The sequence below is a fragment of the Micropterus dolomieu genome, linkage group LG19, assembly GCF_021292245.1.
Source record: "Micropterus dolomieu isolate WLL.071019.BEF.003 ecotype Adirondacks linkage group LG19, ASM2129224v1, whole genome shotgun sequence".
NCBI lineage: Eukaryota > Metazoa > Chordata > Actinopteri > Centrarchiformes > Centrarchidae > Micropterus > Micropterus dolomieu.
The window spans coordinates 26,348,586-26,364,358 of NC_060168.1; the positions used below are offsets into that span (position 1 = coordinate 26,348,586).

General features: G+C 38.2%; 1 protein-coding gene and 2 long non-coding RNA genes across 6 annotated transcripts in view; 1 reads left to right on the forward strand and 2 right to left on the reverse strand.

Annotated features, from left to right (window-relative positions):
- Window positions 1-1,646, reverse strand: part of LOC123957184 — a 31,027-nt gene extending 29,381 nt beyond the window's left edge. The window contains exon 1 of the long non-coding RNA XR_006821754.1: window positions 1,605-1,646. This is a non-coding gene — a long non-coding RNA (uncharacterized LOC123957184). The remainder of the gene's footprint in view (window positions 1-1,604) is intronic.
- Window positions 742-15,773, forward strand: part of LOC123957183 — a 79,707-nt gene continuing 64,675 nt past the window's right edge. For 2 of the 3 annotated variants that reach the window (XR_006821752.1, XR_006821751.1), the window contains exons 1-2: window positions 743-945; window positions 12,580-12,680. This is a non-coding gene — a long non-coding RNA (uncharacterized LOC123957183). Of the gene's footprint in view, window positions 946-12,579; window positions 12,681-15,773 lie in introns of all 3 variants that reach the window. The other variant, XR_006821753.1, reaches the window with a different exon arrangement.
- egf (epidermal growth factor) overlaps window positions 6,481-15,773 on the reverse strand; it is a 24,566-nt gene continuing 15,273 nt past the window's right edge. Inside the window, exons 17-24 of one of the 2 annotated variants that reach the window (XM_046029778.1) lie at window positions 15,002-15,169; window positions 14,778-14,894; window positions 14,067-14,189; window positions 13,509-13,674; window positions 12,483-12,647; window positions 8,162-8,258; window positions 7,740-7,836; window positions 6,481-7,604 (exon numbers count right to left, since the gene is read on the reverse strand). In XM_046029778.1, the coding sequence (XP_045885734.1) occupies window positions 7,390-7,604; window positions 7,740-7,836; window positions 8,162-8,258; window positions 12,483-12,647; window positions 13,509-13,674; window positions 14,067-14,189; window positions 14,778-14,894; window positions 15,002-15,169 (1,148 nt within the window). In that variant the 3' untranslated portion in view covers window positions 6,481-7,389. The remainder of the gene's footprint in view (window positions 7,605-7,739; window positions 7,837-8,161; window positions 8,259-12,482; window positions 12,648-13,508; window positions 13,675-14,066; window positions 14,190-14,777; window positions 14,895-15,001; window positions 15,170-15,773) is intronic. The other variant, XM_046029779.1, reaches the window with a different exon arrangement.

Genomic DNA, 15,773 nt, shown 5'->3' on the forward strand with positions numbered 1-15,773 from the left:
GGGGGATTATTGCTTCGTAATATCTAGTAGATTTGTTCAGCTGTTCAAATGTGTAGACAGTATGCTTGCATGCATGTCACTTGATTCAGTGGCTCCTATGTAGCAGTAATTTAATACAAGTTGCATACCTGCTATGAACCCTTAAGCATTTTAAGGATTCCACTTTCTGGTTTCACCCGAGTCACTTAAGTTAATGTGTGTGGCAATAACTGCATAAATGACTTGAGTAATTGAGCTAATTGGCTCAAGCAATTAACCAACTTGCATAAAAGTGTTCACATCTGCTTTACCTGGCCTCCCCCTAGAGGTGCAATTGTGCAATAAAGCTTAATTTACTGAGATTATGGAATCTACATTTAAGCAAAAAACTGTTAAGTGGACAGATCCTTCACTTTGAGTAAGGACAGTTTAGATTGTTCTGTTAGAAAATAAGATTATCTGCTCTTTTCTGTTATTTAATTTGATACCTTGATCATCTAACATCATTTTTAATTATTTCCTGTTATTCACTGTTGGAGTTATGCATAAGCACACTTTAAATTAAGATCAAAGTTTGCCTTTTAGAAAAATAAATGAATCGTGTCTTTCACTAAAACTCCATATTGTGAATGTGTTACTGACACCACACAATACAATTCCTACTTTTAATTAAGGTTAGACATCAAATATATTTGTAACATACCAGACAGACATATATTAAGTGTTAGTTTAGATCAGCCCGATGTATTTACTTGTTTAGAAGATTATTGTTTAGTTCAGCAAAAAAGGAAAACGTGGAACCTGAAAGTGAGCTTTCCTCTCACCTAGTGTAGGAGTACGAAAAATGTCACTTCCGGCTGCACACTTGTGAATGTGTTAAACAAAACAAAACTCTCTTTCTTGTTCAGCTGTAACGTTAGTAAGTAGGAGTATTTAAAGAATATGAAAGAGTCTTCAAAAACTGTGGTAAGTGTTGTAAACGACTTGTGTTTTTTTTGTTGTTTTTTTTTCCAAAGGTTGAATTGATTTTATCTTCGACAAACATTCTTAAGCTAGCTAAAATTAGTCCCACATGTAGACCGAAGAGGTAATGAGCAAACATTTTACGATGTAAAAAAATGGATAATAAATGAAATACTTTAAATATGTTCCCCTAAATTTGGCAAAGGTGATGTGAAACCATGCAAGTTACAGACGTGGCTGCTAATGCTTGTTGTTAACGTTAGCTAGATCTGTGGCGCCAGTGCACGCCTGTGCCTCAACAGACAAACTTTGACAACATGGGGCTAGATCAATATTTTACAAAATATGACTCAGAAAGGAAGTTAGTTTCTCCTACTTTATTCTAGCGATAGCCTAATTACGTACTGCTAGTGTAAGCTTCCAATGCAATATCAACTTTCTGTGGAAGTCTGATAGAAAGTGGTCCCCTCAATTGTTTTATCTTTATATTAAATCACACACAATAATGTGAGAAATTGCATGGCAACAATCTCTTATAATATGTAATATGTTCTAAAGTATACTGTCTTTGAACAAGCATCAGTATTTTTCCAATATTTCATGGCACATATAATTTGTCAATACAAGAAAAACGCAGGTGTTTTTAATGACAGACGACTGACCTGTTGGTTGTTCAGCCAATGAACCAGCATTCACAATACCAGGAAGCCCTGAAGGGGTAAACCCAAAATGACATGCAGCCACTATTAATGCTAACAGTAAAACGTGCTTTTCCTGCAATGACGGCTCAACTTATCAACTTATTGTGTAAAAGGACTCATACGTCAGGTGTGCCATACATTTTAGTGCTTTGACTGTACAGATTGTTTTAGTTGTGTCACATACTGTTGGCTACAAATATAAGAAGAATTACTAAATGCAAACAAATGATCTTTAATCCCACTGAATTTCCCTTAATGTGGAGATGGATCAGTCTGTCTGTGTTTATTATATTTTAGGTGTTGTCTCAACTATATGTGGTTGATTTTACATTATTAACAAAGTTTGAATGAAAATAAATATGGATGGCACAAAGACAAACGGTGCATGTTGTGTATGTAGTAAAAACACAGGCATATTATGGGCATACAGAATAAGTCTAGTCTGTTTTGGCAATGTTGAACATGCCAAAGTCATGAATGTTGATTGAGTAGTCTTTGTTAACACACCTGTTCTACATGTTTGTCACATTTCATTGTAGTGAATGTTGTTGTTCAGGGTTTAGTGGATATAATAACTGGATAGTCTGTTCAGTTTGTTGACAAAGTACATACTGTGGGTCATGTTGCTGTGAACTAGAGGGAGGTGTTCTCAGTGACGACGTTAGTATTGTATGTGAAAGACATTGCAAACTGTTGACTATTGGGGACATTTATCTGATGTTGATTTGCACAGTGTACATCTCAGTTGGCTCATTCAATTCTGGCATTTAGGCCTTTCATTCATATATTAACTAACAATAGCATTTAAATTTTTTTAAATTGTCAAATTAAACATTTCTAAATCCCATCGTGCACAGTAATGTTTGCACAGGGGGCTGCAAGTACATAGTTTTATATCACTTTGTTGTTTGTTATGTATCATGTGGCTGAGAAACACACTATTTGAATAAGAGATTTGGATTCAAAGGCTGACAGGGCAGGGTTCTGAATTACATTTCATTTGTTTTTCACTCCTTTTGTAAGATCTTATTTGTGCCACAAAAGGGTTAAAGCCCATGTAATCCCATCCAATGTAGACAGCTGTAGTCTAGTTTATTGTGCTGACATACACTTGCAGCACTGCCAGTATGTGCATTACCTTATCCAAAAAAATCCATGAAGTGATTGATCTAGCAATCACTGTTTTATTGGTCTACATGCATGGTCTACATTTTTATAATATGAAGAATCTATCTCATGAAAAAGGTTTTTACTTATGAGTTGCTCATTAGGCAATTATTTTTGATCGATTGCTGCTACTTACTAAAGGTTGAGCTTCTATAAAGTAATTTTCCTTATACACTATCGCCATCTGCTGGAATAAAGACAGTTCAGCCTCAAATATAAAAATTAGGATTAGCATTACAACATCAAACAAAAAGTCTTCCCACTTTCCATTTGATCCGAGCACTGGTGAAGTCCACTTACAATCATTCTAATGAAGTACCTCCATTTTAAGTTCTTTTCATAATTATTGGTTTCTAGACAGTTAATGAGGGCTGCTACTCTTACAGTATGAGGACATTCTCTCCAGGATCATAGAGCAAATATCATACCTTTATTCTGTGGTGTCTCTTTAGTCATTGTCATTTATTTATTTAAAATAAGCAAAATATCTACTATTTCAATGTAATGAAAATGAGACCAGGCCTCAAAGCATCACTAACCCACTCAACATGCAAACTGAGACCTTAAGCATGTGTTTTAGCTGTTTAGCTTTTTTACTGTGACAACAATACAGTAGAAACAGTGAACACTAGTTAGAGTTTACATGAGAATGGTCAACTTTAAACATAATGAATAAGAGTACTTTTATCTATAAGTAGCTTCAGGACAAAAAAAAGTTTGATTATGATTTCTAAATAAATATATAATAAAGGGCTTGAAAGTAATGACACACAAATGCACAAATACATCTTTTCAACTCGTCATTTTAACTCCAAACATTGTTAAAATCTTTGTTTTTATTTTGCAATAAAGGTAATATTCCTTCATATGCATTAATTTGGGATTGGCTGCCACTTAAGGGAAAGAATATTTCAGTCTTTAAATCTCAAATTATTCCCTCCAGCTGGCCCTCAGGAGACAAAACTGCAAAGGGAGAGCTCCCTTGTTTGAGAGTTTCCCTCCTCTGTGTTGCACCATAGATTCTGGCTCATGTGTCTGTGTCCAATTCATGCATTAGACCCCCTCCCCTTTTGATTTTAAATCTGCCCAGATCCGTGAAAACTAGTGTTACTCTGTCCTGCTCAAGAGCTGGAGGGACCAAATACTGACCTGAAGGATCAGAGCAAAGCCTTTGAGTGGGTAGCTAATTCCCTCTTTAGCCCTCATCAGCTGTCCTCCGGTCTGGGATGGAGACGTGAGCGATAAAGCAAAGCTATCTCCATCTGGCAGAAAAATACAAAATTAGCAAATAGAGAAGGAATGAAAATACTTCAGTTACTTGTTTTTGTACTCTTTTAAAAAGAAAACTTGCTTGTCCAAACTTTATACTATATAATATAACTTTATAATTTATTTTTTTTCTTTAAATCTACTTACTTTTTTAATAAAATAACTTTCACTAACTTCCAATTCATGTTTTTTGCTTTTTCTTACTGTGATAATCCATTGACAAATTCAAACCCTCACCACACCCCTTTTTATTTATTTTTAGCGTTCAACATCTGAAGCCAAAACTGAAACTGAAAGCTAGTGGTCCACTGATTTGGGTTTTTCAATGGCCGATGCCAATATTTAGAAAGCAGGGCGGCCAATGGCCGATATATAAAATGCCAATATCAAAACAAATAAAACTCATGTATAAATCCAGTAGTCCATGCAGAATACAATCTAATATACATTGTTATTTTATCCAGTAACGTGTAGTAACAGATGGAATTTTTATTAATTTTATATAAAAAAAAAATTGGGTTATGCAGTGTGACTGGTGTTTAAGGGAAAGTGGGGTACATTTCGTCAAAAGTGACATCAATTAAGTGCTTTATTCTTTACAGTATAACTATATATTTATCGCTCACCAGTAATGGTGTTAGATTAGATTTGCTGTGATTTAGGATGGGAGAAATGTGTTTTAGGGCTGTGATTTAGGGCTTGAAACTAACTTTTTGACCACCTTCCCAAAACTCACAAGAAGGAGCGCTAACATCATCCACAGCACACTGACAAGGCTGCCTGCCGGTGTCTGCAGACATATTTTGTATATTGGCAGATGCTGATTATTTCAGAATATCAGATATCGGCCTATATCTACTTAAAACACATACATATCTACAGCATGACATGAGCATTGGTTGAAGATAGTGATTGTTAAACTACAGTTGGCCTCTTTCCTTCTCTTTTTTGAGAGCTTTCAGAAGATATGGCGGCATCATAATGGTTGTGGTATCAGAGGTCTACAGCTCGTGATCAGCGACTGTTGGGCAAAATTTGTTGCCAAACTTTCAACTGGGCCATTTCTACAGAATTAAACATGGCTAATTGGTTTGCTGACTGATTGGAAACTAGCAGTTTTGCTTCTGAATAAACCAGATACTTGTTTTGTCCACCACATTTATATACAAGGTACAAGGTGATTTATTTGTCACATTACAACAGGTTGAAGATTGAGCAATTATATAGCAATTAAAAAAAAATGGTAAACAGAAATAAACTATATTCAATGGAGCAGTGCAGAGGATGAATTTAAGTTTAATAGTCTGATAGCTTGGGGGAAAATGCTGCTCTGAACATCCTCTGACTGGGTGGGTACTGTCCTTTGTTATCCTTTTGGCACCTCACCTCACTGATATCTCTGCTCAGGAGATTGGTACCAATAATCTTTTGAGCAGTTTTAATCACCCGCTGCAGAGCCCTCCGGTCGTGGTCCGTGCACATCCCATGCCAGTTTCTGATGTTTTCAGTCAGGATGCTTTCTATTGCTCGTCTGAAAAGCTGACCAGAAATTGGCATTGGAATGTGGCCTTCTTAAGCTTCCTCAAGAAATGCATATCAATGAGTGTAGCCGACATAATAAATTTCTAATAATTTAATTATATAATAATGATAATCAAGGACTATTGTGTTAGGTTGCATTCATTTTAGCTAGATATGCTTAATAATTTGTTTTTTTTTTCTTTTTTATAAAGGTCTTCTCCAAAAATGGTAGACAACTGAGGACTCTTGAGGGCCCCTGTTACTTACAGTGTCAGTGACTCTATTGCCCCTTGTTGCCCCAATTGAGGAGTAATACAAGATAAATTGACACTGGGCCCAATTTCATCTTTATTTGAAGGCTGATCTGCTGCTGTTTAGAGTGGTGCCCTAACCTATCTGTTAGCGCTAATGAAGGCCAATATATAGATAAGTGTGTCTTGCCAGGAAAATCAATATCGATGTGGCCCCTGATGGTTTTTGAGTTAAAGTGCTTTGTTTTCGGCCATTGCCTCGAAACAAAGAGGTTGTGGGTCCTTCTATTAACAATTCCCAGTCAACCTTGAGACAGAGTTGCAGACAGAGAGAGAAATAGAAATAGACAGATGGGGTGGTGGTGGTGGAGGGTGGCAGCATTGGTACCAACATCACTAGAGCGTTAGATTTGGTGGAGGATAGAAAAGTATCATCAGTGGAGCAAGGGCAAGAGCTTTGAAGAAGAATGTGATGGGGTGTAACGAGACCAAGATGGGCTATGAATGGCCAAAATAATCTTTCACTTAAGAAAATGACATTAAAAAAGTGCATTTGGCAAGAAACGGCAAAAGAAATGGTAATATCTTGTGTGCGTTCAGTAAACCCAAGACGATGATAAATATGATGCAGTTTATTAACACAACACTTTTTTTTCCTGAATATAATTTTATTGACTGAAAGGAAAACAAGCTTCTTCTTGCAATCGTCTAATTCCAGTTATGTTACATATGTGCTGAAAATACATAATCAGAGTTGAATACAGTGTGCACAAAAATGCTGGCTGTTGCTTGTGCTCTTCAAATAAATACCAATAATGTCTTTATGCTAGGTTAGTATTATGTTGGACAAACAAAAATCAAGCTGTTTTTCTTGACAAGCCATACGGATTCTTTCATTTCTTTTCAAAAACAAGCTTCTAAATGGCAATATACTTAAAATTGACCTTGGAAGAAGATACTTTATCTGTATTTTGATATTACATGTGCTATTGTAGGTTCAGATTTCAGTTAAGAAACATTTTTGTTAGGTCTTTGCTGTTGGGTTTTTATACTACGTTTCAGCTAACTTAGCAGCTTGTGTGTTAGCTATAGTTTCCTTTTTCCTTGTTGTATTTTTGATGCAGTTTGACTTTTACTCTTCAGTTCTGTCAGTGTTCATGCCACTGACAGAATGAGGTAACTAGCTAGTGTATTTTCTGTTTTAAAAATAAAAAGTTATATCTTGTAATAAATCATTTTCTGTACACCAAATGATTTATTCTGTGTAATAATACCAGATATCTGTGTTTACAATAGATTTAATTAACTGGCTTGGCATTAATAAATTGTGTGTTTAATAAAAATCTACAGTTGAGAGTAGCAAACCAGATTTTTGTTTGTACAAAAATGCAAACAAATACGTTTTCAGCTTCCGTGACATTTCTTTCATTTGTGAGGTATTTAATTTTATAATGAAACTCTTAATTTGCAGTTTGTACATCAGCCAGTTGTTAACCGTATATGTTTAACTGTAGAACTGTGTTGGCCTCTTTGGTAAACTAGGAAGTAGCAGACTCTGGGCTGGGAGTCTGGGGGAGCACTGGTGGCTTGAAAGATGTACAAGTATGTGAGCTTGACAATGACGGACTTGAGTGATGGACAGTGGATTGGTTGGTCTCCATGGCAACAGCCGATACCATGGAACACTCATAGCCTCTGTTGTGTTTGGATGATGTTCCCAACACTTCGGCGGGAAACAGTCCCGGTTGGTCAGCTGACAAAAACCCCCAAAAAACAATATTTAGAAATCACAAACTATTACATTTGACTTATTTGTGATTAGTAAAGGGAATAAGGTAAATACATTGGTAAAGATGAATGCCAGGGTGTTTATATCATTTTCAGGTACCTGTTTCTGAGGAGCAGGATGGACAGGCGGCTCTCCTGGGACAGCCCATGGCAGGGATGACCATTCCTTCTGCACCTTTTTCTACCACCATGTAGAACTGCAAAGTCATACAATAATTCATTATTAGTTTTTCAAACAATGTTTATAAATATAGCTCCATTTGTTATGTTGTCACGATATATTTAAACAACCAATTTAGTTTTTAATCTACATAATACTGTCTTCTTGCTCTTAAGAATTTGTTTATTTGGATGTAACTTACCTGAATTTGAATTGATTTAAATGAAACTTTGTTCTTTTAACTGCAGGGATTCAAAATTATGGCTGTACTGTGATGAATTCACATTAATCTCTGGTTCATTGGGTAGGCCTTTCTTACTTAAAGATGAGTTCATGACAGAGCTTGGTGATGGGGATCTTACCCGAGGCACACTGGTAGAAGTGGTCTCTGACATACTCTCATCTGTCATGCTGGTTTCGCTCACATTATCCACTGAGGGCTGTGTGAATTTCCTAGTTCTATGTGAAAGACAGTAAAAGCACACATAAAGCATTCTATCCCAAGGGTCCTCCAACTCACTTAACATACAGTGGGGAGAACAAGTATTTGATACACTGCTGATTTTGCAGGTTTTCCTACTTACAAAGCATGCAGAGGTCTGTAATCTTTATCAGAGGTCAGAAAATCACATTGTATGATTTTTAAATAATTTGCATTTTATTGCATGACATAAGTATTTGATCATCTACCAACCAGTAAGAATTCCGGCTCTCACAGACCTGTTAGTTCTTCTTTAAGAAACCCTCCTGTTCTCCACTCATTACCTGTATTAACTGCACCTGTTTGAACTCGCTACCTGTATAAAAGACACCTGTCCACACACTCAATCAAACAGACTCCAACCTCTCCACAATGGCCAAGACCAGAGAGCTGTGTAAGGACATCAGGGGAAAAAAATTGTAGACCTGCACAAGGCTGGGATGGGCTACAGGACAATAGGCAAGCAGCTTGGTGAGAAGGCAACAACTGTTGGCGCAATTATTAGAAAGTGGAAGAAGTTCAAGATGACGGTCAATCTCCCTCGGTCTGGGGCTCTATGCAAGAGCTCACCTCGTGGGGAAACTATGATCATGAGGAAGGTGAGGGATCAGCCCAGAACCACACGGTAGGACCTGGTCAATGACCTGAAGAGAGCTGGGACCACAGTCTCAAAGAAAACCATTAGTAGCGCACGCAAGGCCCCCCTGCTCAAGCCAGCGCATGTCCAGGTCCGTCTGAAGTTTGCCAATGACCATCTGGATGATCAAGAGGAGGAAGCTCAAGGTCCTGGAGTGGCCTAGCCAGTCTCCAGACCTGAACCAAATAGAAAATCTTTGGAGGGAGTTGAAAGTCTGTATTGCCCAGCGACGGCCCCGAAACCTGAAGGATCAGGAAACGTATGATCTCTGTAATTGCAAACAAAGGTTTCTGTACCAAATATTAAGTTCTGCTTTTCTGATGTATCAAATACTTATGTCTGCAATAAAATGCAAATTATTTAAAAATCATACAATGTGATTTTTCTGGATTTCTTTTTTTTAGATTCCGTCTCTCACAGTTGAAGTGTACCTATGATAAAAATTACAGACCTCTACATGCTTTGAGTAGGAAAACCTGCAAAATCAGTAGTGTATCAAATACTTGTTCTCCCCACTGTATTTAACAACAATATTAACTGGCTCACATGGCATTCACATGGTTATCAAGTCACAGAGGCAGTGTTGTGGCATACAAATTATTCATTCAAATTCAGCATGGTAGAAAATATAGGCTTGACCAGTGCTCTGCAAAAACTGTAATCTGCACCTATATCTGCGCATGCAGATGTGTAATAACTAGGGATGTGACGTGACAAGACAGGATTCGAGATGGGGTTCACAGGGATGAGATTTTAACACTATTTTAAAGAAATCTTTAGTGCTAAATCATACGATTTTGAGTATTAAACTTCATTTTCTGCATTCTGATTTTCTGCACCGGTTTATGGTGACTTTTTTTTAATTTATGTAAAGACAAACACAAAATTCAGGTGGCAGGTGACGATTCAAAATCTATAGCCTAACTATAACAGAATATAATGCAGTGCAGCTTTCAGTCTTTGTTTGGAGAGGTAACCTCTTTAAATGTGCATGTGGCACATTTGTGCATTACTGATCCGCTGGTAGTAACGTTATCCCCTCAGACCGTTTGACCGACGCAGTTTGGGACAGCGTGATGCATGTGAAACCGAAACCAACTACCACACCACTGATCAGGCAGACTGCTCGTCACAGCTGTCTGGGTTCACAGTGCGGTTGATTACTATCAGGGCGTACGCCGGTGTGGCATCAGCTGGGTGGAGATGATTAGCTCCGTGAATCTAGCTTATCAGTTAAACATTTGTATTTCTCTGCGTGAGAAAATGAATGTGTGTGAAAAATATTAATTGCGTGAGCTTTTTACCTGACGAGAAATCTCGTCACAATTTAATCTCCCGAGATCTCGTGGCTCCTCACAAGGCTGTGACATCACTGAGCATGGATCAAGACATATCTATCCTACCTGGTGAGGCAAGACCCAACCAGTAGTGATGTGCAATACCACTTAATTCCTATCTATAATATTCATCATATTATTGTGACAGACTTAATCTCACTTGTTTAGCGAAGTTTGCGGTGTTGCCAAAGTATTTCACTGTCTTTGAACACACATCACACAGAGTAACATTATTACCTTCACAACTAAAACACAGCCAGACGTGACTGTTTTTACAGTCAGCCAGAGTCAGTATTCACTAGCGGGAAATGTAAAGGGCTGCAGCGGCTCACGGGAAAGAAGCTCCGTCACAGAGCCTTAGCACCGCTTGGTTAGTAGCATGCCTCACCACATCCAAAGCTCCATTGACTTTGTAAAGAAAGTTCGAGGACTGAAACTGGACCCAGATGAAACCATGGTGTCCTATGATGTGACTTCTTTGTTCACCTGCATCCCCACCATGGAGGCAGTAGAAACCGTAAGGAAACGGCTACTACAAGACAACACCCTGGACAACAGAACTAGCCTCAGCCCTGACCAAATCTGTAAATTACTTGACCTCTGAGAACAAAAAAGCAGAACTGAAGAAGTCTCTTGGATGAGGGATGAAACGTCTTCTAGTATCTTCAACTAAGTCCAGTCGCCCTTGACTTTAACCTTCTTTGGATAACTATGACCTGGATGACTGACAACGTTCACAGACATTTTTTAAGTCTGTGTTCTGACAAGTGGTGAAACTGAAACGCACTGTGTGTATGTGTCTATGCTTTCAGTGGATTTGTTTGCATGTTTTGGCCTAGAAAGACACAGCTTGTCATGTGTTTTTATCCCATATCGCTGTGTACTGTATGATACATTATGTGTGTGTGTGTGCTGCAGAGGAAACTAAACCACCAAACTCAAAACCTGCATAAGTGCACTTGCAGTCAAGTGCAGAAGGCAATTTGAGGCAGAGCTATTGGCGGCCATGTAGCGTTTCCATCGGGGTCATACCTCAGTGGCTCCATTTTGTAGCTGAGAAATGACCTATTTTTATGTGTAATTGCTGTAGAACAAGCTAAACCAAGCATGTAATTGAAAGCGTGCCATTTCCACAGGGGAACCAAGACTGCAAAGGATGTAGTAGGTGGCGGGGGGGTTCTTTGTGAGTCAAAAGAGTGGAGAATGCCAAGAGCCTTGTCCATAAGCCAGCGAAACAACCGTAAAACAAATCAGCTACTTAGAGACAGCTCAGGTGGAAATAAATGGGAGGAGGGGTTGCAGCATGTCATTTTACGTATGCTCCCCTCTCAGCTAACCAGGGTTGCATGCTGCCATTTGTTCCACATGTGATCCGCTCCCTGACCCCATGCTGTCATGCTGAGACACCTACATTACATGGCTCATGCCACCCTGGGTTTGATAGACACCTCTAAATGCTGTCAGCTCATTCATTGCGGCAGCAGCTCCTTCTTGGCTATCTGTGCTGCCCTATGCTTCCAGTGTCTAGAAGTCTGAGCACCGTACATTGCTGTAATGCGTACAGCAGCACACATATTGAAATATGTGCCAATATACATAACAGAACTCTACCTAGATTATTATTTTATTTTGTTTATGTTTCTTATCATTAGGGCAAACCAGCCTATGAAAACCCATATAAGACCATAATGAGAATCTCACATTTACCATTTAATTAAAACCCATTATTAAAGGAATTATTTTAGGGGCATTACTATCTCACTATATCCAGACAAGGTTACTTTTGCATTATACTATTCTTAGGGATAACCAATTGGAGAATTTCCTATGGATTGTAGTTTTGAGCAAATGGGTGTAATGTTCCTAAAGGCTAGAAGATTTTAGCAGAGAAAAAATTTCCCACTTGTCCCTTTTATACATCACACATCTTTCATTATAAATAAAACGACATATTTTTGTTTGATTAGATTTCCCTCCTTTCTCCACTTTTTTCCTCTGCGGCTTATCTTTGTTTTCCCTTTTGCCAACTTATCTTCCCCTTCTCATTCTGTTTCCTCCCTCAGTCCCTTCATTATGCATTGTAATTTGTTCCTTTTCCCCAGTCCCTACTTTCTTCTTCCTTTGACTCTTCACAAAGTGGTTCTCCTGTTACTCTTTACTTCTTTTTTGCATTGCAGCTTTGTATCCCTTGACCCTCATTTACTACTTCTCCTCCTCCTCCTCCTCACCCGTAGCAGTAGGTGACACAGGCAGCGATTGAGAGCAGGGAAATGAGGACCACCAAGCAGGCCGCGATGACCACGTTTCTTCTCTTCCTTTCCTCAGCCTGCTGATGTTCCCACCACTCCAGGTCACTGAACTGACAGCGCTCCCCCATGTAGCCTGATACACAACTGCAACAAGTTTTAAAAAGTCACAATTTAAAGGTAATACATAAACATAAGATTTCTTAAAAGCACAGCCGGCCATTCTTTCACTTTCTATTATTGCAGGCATACATGGTAAAGGAAAACGGCATAATTATGGAGTTCATGATCAGAATCTGTTACTGAGCAAGTAAGTGCATACTTAGTTTGAGCCTGTCTGCAGTTATTGAAGGCTATAGATATCAGTAACCACAAAATGAACACCAAAAAATATGTCATAAACTTTATGTAAAGAAAATTATAATGAGCAGAAGTGTTTAACACTACATGGCTTTCATGATGTACTCAAAGTTATAATAATATCATTCATGATAACAATCACAAAATGTTGCTGCTCACTGACTTGAAATATATACATCTTTTTTGTTTATACAATGTTTAATGTTACATATAAAAGGTCAGATTCAGAATTGTCTGTCCTATATCCACTTTGTCATGAGGCAATGGCAAATGGCTTTCATGGAGCAATAATGACACCTACTGCTTGTCAGCTGTACTAAATAACATGAGAGAAAAGCAGATAAAATTGAAGACACCAGACAGCCTGCACTGGGTGGTGCAGGAGATATTCTTGTATTTTCTAACAATGTCGGCATTTTAAGTGTTTGTAAAGTGCTGCTTGAAAAGGAAAATACGTCCCAGTTTGAGTTACTGCATATTTTAGAGTGCATCTGATCATTTTAAACTGCTTTATAGAAGTTTATGAACTCATCTACTACAAAAAAAAGAGCGTTTACGTACACCACCTCTGAACACCTGATATCAGTTAACTGTTAAAGTTGGAGGTCAGGGGTCAGACTGAGGGGTTACAAAAAAGGGGTAATTTACTTGCAAGCATAGGACTCCATTTCAGGAAAGTAGAAGCAGACACCCTGGTACAGACAGTAGGACTCATGGGTGGAGGGGCAACTCTCCACTGAGTTACTCTTTTGCTGCCGGGTAGTGACATCAGCTGGGCTACCAGTCGTCACCCAAGGCAATGTGGTTTCCAACTCTTGAGAGGATTAGGGACATAATTTCATTAAATTAGACAAATATACAGTTATGGCACTCTGACTTTTAATATCTTTTTAAACATAGAGGTCTTTTGAGGTCTAAACACTATCTTCCATATATGATAAAATGTATCGTATAACATCTAGTATTAGTTATATTGAACTGATAAAAGCCTCCACTTTTGTTTGGGCCTTATTGCTCACCACTCTGAGTCGTGCACATTATTAACAAGAGCAAATACATGTATCGAGGTTTCAATGTCTAATGTAGTTGTTTTAATATTCTAATTGTAAGATGGATAGATACATTATTGATCCCTGAAGGGATAACTACAAATAACTACAACAGGCTGCCACTACCAAAATAATAATAATAATCATCAAGACGCACCTTGACAGATCTTCCCATTGCCTTGGTATCCAGCCTGGCACTTGCAGAAATACTTTCCCAAGGTATTTTGGCATTCTGCATTTTTGTCACATTTGTGCATTCCCTGTTTACACTCATCAATATCTAAAACAAATGGACAGGAGACCTAACATTTTACAGTATTTAGGGTGTTGCAATTTTATGTTTACATGTTACGAGCTCATCAAAATGAACATTCATTAATTTTCTTCAGCATTACGGTCAAACAAAGAAGAATGATGATAGACAGTTTCTCTATAACTAGGCCTGCACTGAAAGTACACTTGAAAATATTGTTTTATCCATCAAATTTGTTGACATATGACCTCTGAGTGCTGCATACAGACAGACCTAGCAAACACTTAAACTAGTCTGCAAAGATGATAATATGAATTATGGGAAAAGTAAAATTTTTAGAGTTGTCTAGGCATTCTGGCTTAAGCTCCTGTGATTAATGTGTATCTTAAATATTGTGATTATCTTCACTTCCAGAACAGCTCTGCCTCTGTGAGATGTGTTTATATCTAAAATTCAATTCTGCTCTATTCCCAGTGCCAAATTGTACAATTTTAAAACCCTGCTACAGTAAAAGAGATAAAAGTGTCTCTGTATCAAATATAATCCATAAGCTTTCTTCAGGATGTGTTATTTAATGTTGAGACAAATTTATAATACAAGAACAGAGATACTCACCCACACACAGCTGTCCGTCACCTGTAAAACCTTCTAGACACTGACAGGTTGGGCTGCCAGCATTCAGCAGGCACTGTGCATTTATACCACAGCGAAACGAGTAACACTCATTCTGGTCTGACAGAGAAGGAGACGTATAGAATTATAACATTTAAGTAGCCTAGTGTAAGAACTTTAATAGAAAGAACTACCAATAATTGAATCTTTGAAGGCTACACTGTTACCTGAAACCATCTTGTCTGTGAAGAGTGTCGGCCCGTTGCCTACATCAGAGTCTAATTTAGCCCCCTCTTTATCAATTGACAGGCCAGGTGTTGTCAGGGGTGTGCTCTGATCGTTGAATGTTTTGTTGTTGAGAGACATTAAATCAGTGGATTCACTGTCTCCAGAGTCTACACAACAGATTCATATAATTAACATACAGTGAGGAAAATAAGTATTTGAACACCCTGCTATTTTGCAAGTTCTCCCACTTAGAAATTATGGAGGGGTCTGAAATTGTCATCGTAGGTGCATGTCCACTGTGAGAGACATAATCTAAAAAAAAAAATCCAGAACTCACAATGTATGATTTTTTAAACTATTTATTTGTATGATACAGCTGCAAATTAGTATTTGAACACCTGTCTATCAGCTAGAATTCTGACTCTCAAAGACCTGTTAGTCTGCCTTCACAATGTCCACCTCCACTCCATTTATTATCCTAAATTAGATGCACCTGTTTGAGGTCGTTAGCTGCATAAAGACACCTGTCCACCCCATACAATCAGTAAGAATCCAACTACTAACATGGCGAAGACCAAAGAGCTGTCCAAAGACACTAGAGACAAAATTGTACACCTCCACAAGGCTGGAAAGGGCTACGGGGAAATTGCCAAGCAGCTTGGTGAAAAAAGGTCCACTGTTGGAGCAATCATTAGGAAATGGAAGAAGCTAAACATGACTGTCAATCTCCCTCGGACTGGGGCTCCATGCAAGATCTCACCTCGTGGGGCC